Raw genomic sequence first — 9,239 nt, forward strand, 5'->3', positions numbered from 1 at the left:
CTCTCTCTCTGTCTCTCTCTCTCTGTGTTTCTCTCTGTGTCTCTCTCTATGTCTCTCTCTCTGTGTCTCTCTCTCTCTGTGTCTCTCTCTGTGTCTCTCTCTCTGTGTCTCTCTCTGTGTTTCTCTGTGTCTCTCTCTGTGTGTCTCTCTCTCTGTGTGTCTCTCTCTGTGTCTCTCTCTCTGTTTCTCTCTGTGTCTCTCTCTGTGACTCTCTCTCTGTGTGTCTCTCTCTGTGTGTCTCTCTCTGTGACTCTCTCTCTGTGTGTCTCTCTCTGTGTCTCTCTCTCTGTGTCTCTCTCTGTGTCTCTCTCTATCTCTCTCTGTGACTCTCTCTCTGTGTGTCTCTCTCTGTGTTTCTCTCTGTGTCTCTCTCTGTGTGTCTCTCTCTGTGACTCTCTCTGTGTCTCACTCTCTGTGTCTCTCTCTCTGTGTGTCTCTCTCTGTCTCTCTCTGTGTGTCTCTCTCTCTGTGTCTCTCTCTGTGTCTCTCTCTGTCTCTCTCTCTCTGTGTTTCTCTCTATGTCTCTCTCTCTGTGTCTCTCTCTGTGTCTCTCTCTCTGTGTCTCTCTCTGTGTTTCTCTGTGTCTCTCTCTGTGTGTCTCTCTCTCTCTGTGTCTCTCTCTGTGTCTCTCTCTCTGTTTCTCTCTGTGTCTCTCTCTGTGTCTCTCTCTCTGTGTCTCTCTCTGTGTCACTCTCTCTGTTTCTCTCTGTCTCTCTGTGTTTCTCTCTGTGTCTCTGTCTCTTTCTGTGTCTCTCTCTCTGTGTCTCTCTCTGTGTCTCTGTCTCTCTCTGTGTCTCTCTCCGTGTCTCTGTCTCTCTCTGTGTCTCTGTCTCTTTCTGTGTCTCTCTCTCTTTGTCTCTCTCTCTCTGTCTCTTTCTGTCTCTCTCTCTCTCTGCAGCTCTGCGTTTCCTTACAGTCGCTCGGATGCGGTTCACGTTGACGAGTCCGAGGTCAGAGTCTGAGAGTGTTATATAAGGCCAAAGCAACATTCCTGATCTGGACGCGAGGGAGAGTCGCTTTCACTTTAGTGCAGTAACACAGCGAGCTGATCAGGACGCGTCCTCGCGCTGGGACGGGAATCCTCCGGCTTCGTTTTTACAAACCGGCATTAAAATCCTATCTCCAGGCGCGCTCCGGGGACTTACCCGGACTCGGTACTCGAAGGATTAGCGTTTAGTGGAGATTATAAGCGCAGACGATTTACCAGCTGCACGTGGACGTTCTCGCCGAGCCGGACTAAAAATTCCCGCCAGATTAACAAAAGTTTCAGACTTTCTTCGTACTCGAGCGATAAACGCTGTAAATGGTCTGTAAATGACCGCGGCGCGTTCACGTCACATTTACACGTAACTCCTACAAGGCCGAGCTCGCGGTGCGCTGAAAACGAGAAGAAAAAAAATACAGTGGCGGCTGAAACAGCGAAGGAGCGGCGTGCCTTAATGCCGTTCTCCGAAAGCGCTCTAAAAGCGTCTCTGGAAAAAAAACCCCTCGGCTGCGCAGAGGAAGCTCGTATTTATGAGTCTCAGAATTTCATTAAAGAGCTACAGGAATCGTTTGTGCGTGATTAAACGGAGGAGAAAAAGTGTCTTTATCTGTCACGATGATCTGATCGCGTTCGTGAATTCGGTCTGAAATCAGAGGAATTACGCTAAAGCTCTTAAAACATCACAACACAGCGGCTCGATACCAAACAGAAGCCAGTTTTATCGAGTTTATCACATCAAAGGGAAATATTTTGACCGTTACATGAGACGTCGGGTTTGTCCGTGTCGGGAATTCTGGTCGTTTTCCCCCTGAGTGCGCTACAGACCTTCCAATAACGCAGCTCAGCCGGCGCGGCACGTCGGCTACCTCAGAACAGGGCGCCATTACTTTTGTCCCGTTTGAACCGCCTCGTCTTACGGATTTCTTTCTTTGGAGTCGGGTTTCCCCAAAATGCACGTTACGTCGGCGTGAAACAAACGGCTGTACGATCCGAGTCCGATCACGTCGGCGAAATATTCCGAAATATCCGGAAATACGCGCGCGGGATGCGGACGTTCTTTTATTCCGACTGACGCCGCGTTTCGAAGTCCCGAAGCTCTCGGGGAACCCTTGCGCCCTGGAACGTTTCGGCTCTGAGCGCACGAGGCGTAAATAATGGCGCTCTTCTTCGCCGGATTTTTCGAAGAGCGCATGAAGTTTTCTTGGCAGGCTTCGGCGAGGTTTTTGAAGTTCTCTGGCACAAACTCAGTCGTGTCTGTTAATCATATTTATCTGCCGCTATGAGAAGGTGTGTGATCCGCCGTCGCCTTAATGACTATTAATTACGCGTAATGGAGCGCTGATAAGTGTTAATTCTTATGTTTTTGTCCCTAAATAGAGTTTAATTATGAGCGTGGCGGTATAAAGGAGCTGACCCAGTGTGACTCCAGAGACATCGGTGAGCTTCTGCGGCTCGCAATGCCACGGACCATTCGCTGTCTGATGAGCCTCGATGTGTGTGTGTGTGTGTGTGTGTGTGTGTGTGTGTGTGTGTGTGTGTGTGTGTTTGTGTGTGTTGTTCCCCTTGGCACTGTCTAAATGTCCTCACAATCAGAGAAAAACAGGAAAAAATTCTGATATTACCGAAACATTTTGATGGTCTACTGCCGCTAACGCAGTAACGCTCACGCCGTGGCGTTCGAACGCTAAACACACACAGCTCTCGGCGGCTAGCTAGCTAGTGTTCGGAAAACCGTTCCAAAAACCAGAGCAAGCTCGTTAACATACCACACCGTTTCGCCAATCGGGAAGTGTGCATGCGCTCTAGCTCTCGTACCATGGCTGACAACCCTTAGCAGAACGCTAGCGGCTAATCCGGGCGATAAGAGCCGTCTCCGGTTCTCCACGAGACGTCGACCGAGCCCGGCTGATAAATACAAACATCACGCCCGACCGTATATACGCGGTTAAACGAGATGTTATTTTTATGTATAGTTTCTCAAATATCAATAATAAACCCTTTCTATTTTACTAATAAACCCGGCCCCCCTCCCCCCATTCCCGATTTTAGCTGGAATTCCTCCTTCTCGTGCGAACGAGGAACGTTGCGACAGCTTTCACGTCGCAGGAAAAGCCTCCCACATCTGTCAGTGATTACCATCTGTACGGCGCGTGTGCGGCTCTAATGAAGCCCAGCGTACACGCTTCCAGCGCACATCGCTGTCACCTCGACGTTCCCGCGCTCGAACGGGGGTTGGGGGGGTGGGGGTGGGGGGCTGGCGGGGTGCTGGGCGTAGAGACGGCTGCGTTTTAGCATTTTTTAATTGCGTTCTGTTTTTGTGTAATGAGTTTGCTCAAAGCCTAATTTGGAGGGTGAGGACAGCCCTGTCCCGCAGAAACGCTCGTCTCTCCTGAGATCCAAAACAAACACACGCTGAGCGGATCACCTCGTCTGTAATGTAGCGGCTTATCACCGACAACTGACATCGCGTGTGTGCGCGCGTGCGCGTGTGCGCGTCTGCGTGTGTGCGTGCGCGCGTTTCACTTCCTGATTTGTCCTCGACACCACTCTCAACAGTCTAAAGGTACAAACGTATCAAATTATACTTCTCTAACCGTGCCCCGGCTCTCGTTACCTCGGCTCCGGTTCCGGAAAAAAAACCCGCAAAATTCCGGCAAATGAATTTAAAAAAGTAATTAATAAAAGAATCCACCTTTAACGAGTGGCGTATTAATCTTCCTAATCGACACGTGATCTTCGGCGGCGGCGTCCGCGATTTATTCTGCACTGAAAATCTGATTCCAGTTTTTTAACTTAATCCATTTCCAACGCTCTGGTCAACGGTGTCCTGAGTTACCCACAATGCCCTGCCGACAGCGGATTGATCCCTCGCTTCGTTCGTCCCGACCTAGCGAGAGCGACGCGGCGGCGCTTTAGCCCGTCCAGCTCTCTCACGTCCTCGTCTGTACGAGCGCAGGATGAACGTATTTGGAGCGGAGGATACGAGCCGGGACGTGAGGTCACGGGCCGCTGGTGACGCACAGAGGAGTCTGTAACAGGTGTTACACGTGAACGAAATGCATGCGTTTGATAGAGAGGAAGTGGGCGGGGCTTACCGGTGTGCACGAACATGTGTTTGACGTAGTTCTGTTTGGCAGTGAAGGTTTTGCAGCACAGGGTGCAGGCGTACGGTTTCTTCTCGCCCTGCTGCACCACTCCGGTGGCGGTCGGCTGCTGCTGCTGCGTGCCGGCGGTTGGCACTCCGCTCAGGCCGCTGGGGAAAGGCGTCATGCTGTGGGGAGGCACGGCCACGAACTGGGGCTGCTGGGCGCTGACGGTCTGCGGCAGGCTGAAGAGGAACGGCTTGTTCTCGTTGGCTGAGGGCTGCGGGGCGAACAGCGTGGGCAGGTACGAGTTGGCGCTGCTGGCTATCGTCAGCGGCATGCGCAGGTTCGCCGCGATGGTGTCGCACGGGCGGATGTAAAGCTGCCCCCCCGGCACGGAACTGGGCACGACGGTGTTGGACAGAGACGGTTGGTCCATTACGATGTCTCTTCCGTCCCCGCTGTTGTTGTCCTCTCCCATCTCCTGGCTCTGCTCCGGGGACGAATCGGTGACGTCGATGTGCACCGGCGTGCCGACCTCGGCCTCGCACTCGCGCCCGAACCCGGGCATGAAGTGCTGCTCGGACGGGTCGTTCTCGGTACCGACGGAGGAGCTGACGCCCGAATCGAAGCTCTCGCCTTTGGGCTCTCCGTTGGCGTCGTCCACGTCTAATCCGTAGCAGCCGTACGTCTCTTCGGTCGTCCTCTCTTGTTTGATGCGCACGTCGTGCTCGGCCGTGTGCAGGCGTACCGGGCGCGGCTGCTTGCGGCAGTGCGTGGTCTCGGACGATCCCAGGAAGCGCTCCGACTGCTGCTGGCGCTCGTGCAGTCGGCTCACCCACAGCGACGGGTCCTGCACGCCTTCTTTCTGCTGCAGGGGGTCGAAGCCGCCGGGGATGGAAACGCTGGTGTAGTGCTGGCGTTCGCTTCGCGTGCCGTTCTGCAGCTCCAGTCCCGGGTAGACGGACGAGTAGGCGCGCTCCAGGCTTTGCTCCGCGTCGCTCCCGGGGCCCGAGGTTCCCGAGTCGGGCGTGCCGCGTGGCGTCTCCTGGGCCGAGGCGTGCGAGACGATGCGCGTGCACTCGTCGATGACCGTCTTGATCTGCAGGATGCTGGCGGCCGTGAGGATCTGCAGCGCCTCCGAGTGGGCCACGCGCAGCGCGCCGCTGTACATGAAGTCGATGAGCTTCTGCACCGACTGCACCGAGACCACCGCCGGCACCTCGATGTCGCTGTAGCCCAGCAGCAGCTTGTCCTGGAAGAAGGGGCTGGCGGCGGCGAGCACGCAGCGGTGGGCGCGCAGCATGCTGCCGTGGATGCGCACCGTCACGTCGCAGAAGTGCCCGCGGTTGCGCTGCTCGTTCAGGGTCTCCAGTACCGAGCTGCTGAAGTTGTGTAGGTTGATGTTGTGGACGCGCTCAGTCATCCCCTTTGCGGCTGATGGCGGCAACCTTGAGGGCAAACACACACACACACACACACACACACACACACACGTAAGCACATGCCTGTAAAAGAGAGAACCATAGCTCATCTATTGCTCTGTACAATGTATTGGCGCCCCTCTACACTGTACAGAGCAACACACGGGCGGTGCACTTATAACTTCAATAATAATAATAATAATAATAATAATAATAATAATAACACATCCAAAAAACAAGGAGAAAAGATAAAAAAAAGTCTCCCTGAGTCACTCGGCGTGGTAAATAAATAACGTCTTACAGCTTAAAACATTTGGATTTTTCCTGCCCCGGCGTGACGTGGAGCGGATCTGCAGACAGGGGGTGCTGGCGAGCTGCTGGCGAATCGGGTTTTATGGCGGAGACATGTGTTTCCATTCTGCACTGAACATGAATTAAAACCAAAAATAAACCAGCTGTGATGCTATCGTGAAAAACGGCCTTTTATTTCCCCGTGTATATACGAGGACATGCAGCACGCTATAAACACGCACGCGGGACGGGGAGGTGGACCTTTCTGTCTTTTATTCCTGAGTGAAGAAAAAAAAAAAACAACCCCCCCCCACACACACGTCTGAAAAAGTGATGATAACTGCCATTCCCTCTTTTTTTCCCTTCTCTTCTTTTCAGACTGAATTTCGATGAAGCATTATAACTCGTAAGAGTCTGTGGCCTCAGCATTTTGAGTTTTTTTTTTTTTTTGGCTTTTCTTGCAGTGTGCTGGATTAATAAAATAAACAAACAAACAAACAAATAAATAAAAATAAAACAGTTCAGCTTTCATGAGTGAAACTCTCATTTAACGTTCCTCCTTGACCCAGAGTTTAATATAAATTCCAAACTGAAATCCTTTTTATTTATAAAAAAAAAAAACCCCACGCGCAAAACGAAGCAAAAATAATGACGCTAGTTATCATCCGATCCTCCGAGGTTTAAACCGCCGGCGCCGTGAGAGTCGGAGAAACACAGCGACGCCGTATTCCAGAGCGCGTACGATCGGTTATGTTCGGGTTGTACGTTCGTAAACGTTTATGGAAGGAGTCTCCGGTGTCAGTCAGAGATGCGCGGAGAGCCGCGTTTATTTAACTTCGAGAGAGATGAAGGTTTGTATCCGCTGTGACGTACGTGAATACAGGAACTCGCGCCGCGGACGTCGCTCGACATTAAATGTAACTATAAATGGATAAGAGATAAAAACAAACCGTCCTGTTACAGGTAAACAACCGACTCTCAGCGTTTATCACGACGTCCGTATTACACAGCTATACATATAGCCACCTCGGAGCGGCCATTTTACAAGCGACATGCTGTATGAAAACAAAATGGCTGCCACAACGAGCTTACCTAGAAACATACCCTGACATTAAAAGCTCTCCGGACTGAATGAAACCAGGCAGAAGAAGGACCGCTCTTTAATAATAATACGCTCTCCGAGGGTCAGAACGTCTCGTAGTCGGTTCTGCCGGGTTTCAGAGAGAACTGCCGCTCCAGAACAGAACCGAAGTCGGCGAGGGGAATTGTTTATTATTTTATTATTATTTTTCCTCGTGCAGTCCATCTGTTGGTCATTAAACTTTGAGACTTCCATCATTAATCGCTGAATAAAACGGTGGCGTCGGCTTTACGCCCGTTCCTCTCGACCCCTGCAGAGGAGGAACCTTCAGGGTTCTCGCTAGTCAGGAACTTCAGAGAGAGCTTTCCCCGCACGCACTCGCAGCTAATTAGCTGATTCTGTCGCATAATCACATAAACAGATAAAAATCAAACAAACAAATAAATAAATAAACCACCCGAGCGTGCAGGTCCGGGTTGGGGGCCTGTGGTTCACACTTCTAGGTGATGTTAGACGTTTATAACCCCTGACTGATTAATGGTTCTGTATCTGGAGAAGTGCGGTGTTTCTGCGCGGCTGCAAAACCCATTTATTCTGTTCAAATGGAGTCTTAAGACGTAAAAAGAGCCGCGTGGGGACCCGATTTGAGGTGCGGCTGATTTTCACGTGTGACACGTGTACGAACAAAATCTAAACCAGGACTAAAATCTAAAGCCGGAGTTCTGTGGTGCGGCACGGTGAGGAGCTCCGGCGTGAAAAGCGGCGCGTGAATAAAACTCCACCGAATAAAATCTTACCCGAGCTCTTCGTCTTATAATGACAAGCCTGTACAGGTGAATACAGCCTCTCTCTCTCTCACACACACACACACACACACACACACACGATCATCACCACTTCCCAATACTCCAATCCTGACTCAGATAAAAGAATGTGCACAATAGAGTTCCCGCTCTGCAGGCCTGAAGGAACACGACTGACGGGGGTTTGGAAAGATCTGTACAGGCTGGAGCAAAAAAAAAAAAAAAGTGTGTGTGTGTGTGTGTGAGTGTGAGTGAGTGTGAGAAAGTCTGTCGGAATGTACGAGTGTGACCGTTCGCGCGTGCGCGCGTACGTGTGTGTGTGTGTGTGTGTGAATGCCTGGTATTGTAGCCGTTACTCACTTAAGAATCTGAATACACCTCTGTATTTGTGTGTGTGTGTGTGTGTGTGTGTGTGTGTGGGTGTGTGTGTGTGTGTGATAATCGTGTCTTATCACGTTTTTATGAAACGTGATATTGTATTTTTTTAATTAGAGGCTTTTTTAAACCGAACAGGCGTCTCGGGAGTTCGTTTAACAATCCGTCAAATTCGCCGTTTCCGTAGAGACGGACGCGTGCGGAACACGTCGTCATAAAGCTCGTGTGATACTGACACCCCCCCCCCACCTCCCACCTCCCCCCCCCCCGCTTCCCCCCACACACGTTTTAAAATATCACGATAAACGATGATAATCATCAAGCACCGACAGAGTAAAACAAACAAACAAACAAACAAACAAACAAACAAACAATAACCCGCGGGTATCTGTAGCAGTTCATGTTTCAGACGAGGAGACGAGAGGAGAGCGTAATAATATTATAGACGAGTTTCTGAGCATCGGCAGTGAAAGACACAGCGGGGAGAGAGGGAACAACGACAACAACAACAACAACAACAACAACAACAAAACCCCAGCGCATTTAAGATAAGGCAATTTAAGATAAATATATAACGCTACTGCTCTGGATGCTCAAAACAACAAAAACGCCGAAGATATAAAGTAAATATAACTGAAAAAAATTAGAAAAAAAATTAATTAAAAAAGCTAGCTTAAAATTTCAAATATAAAATAAGAAATATATATATATATATATAATTATTTTTTTCCAGATACGATGCGTAAACTTTGAGTATCAGCTGATACCTGTACCGTCTGATATTAAATATAATACAATATAAATATAATAAAATATAAACATAATAAAATATAAACATAATACAATATAAATATAATAAAATATAAATATAATAAAATTGATCCTAACAAAAGAAAAAAGCAGTCAAGTCTCTTTAAATGTAAACATAACACTAAAAAATGACTTTGTTTATTTTCCAAATCCGATCTTCGCAGTTTGTTTGTTACAGGATCCGATCCGATATCCGATCCGAACGTTTTGTCCGTCGTGTACGGGTTTGGACTCGTGATGGTACCGGGGTATCGGATCGGCGCCGTGTCCAAACGGAACATGACGTAACGTAGGTTTTGTAAAAAGCGCTGATGACGACAGTACACGATGTTGGCGTCACACACGTGTGTGAAGTCTGCTTCTGACTCACACTGACCGACTCTACGT

The 9,239-nt window shown here is 49.7% G+C and overlaps 1 protein-coding gene across 3 annotated transcripts in view; it reads right to left on the reverse strand.

Annotated features, from left to right (window-relative positions):
* zbtb20 (zinc finger and BTB domain containing 20) overlaps positions 1 to 9,239 on the reverse strand; it is a 95,456-nt gene that overhangs the window by 21,136 nt on the left and 65,081 nt on the right. For all 3 annotated transcript variants that reach the window (XM_053618113.1, XM_053618115.1, XM_053618114.1), the window contains one exon: positions 4,081 to 5,519. In XM_053618113.1, the coding sequence (XP_053474088.1) occupies positions 4,081 to 5,494 (1,414 nt within the window). In that variant the 5' untranslated portion in view covers positions 5,495 to 5,519. The remainder of the gene's footprint in view (positions 1 to 4,080; positions 5,520 to 9,239) is intronic.

This window comes from Ictalurus furcatus, chromosome 28 (assembly GCF_023375685.1).
Source record: "Ictalurus furcatus strain D&B chromosome 28, Billie_1.0, whole genome shotgun sequence".
NCBI lineage: Eukaryota > Metazoa > Chordata > Actinopteri > Siluriformes > Ictaluridae > Ictalurus > Ictalurus furcatus.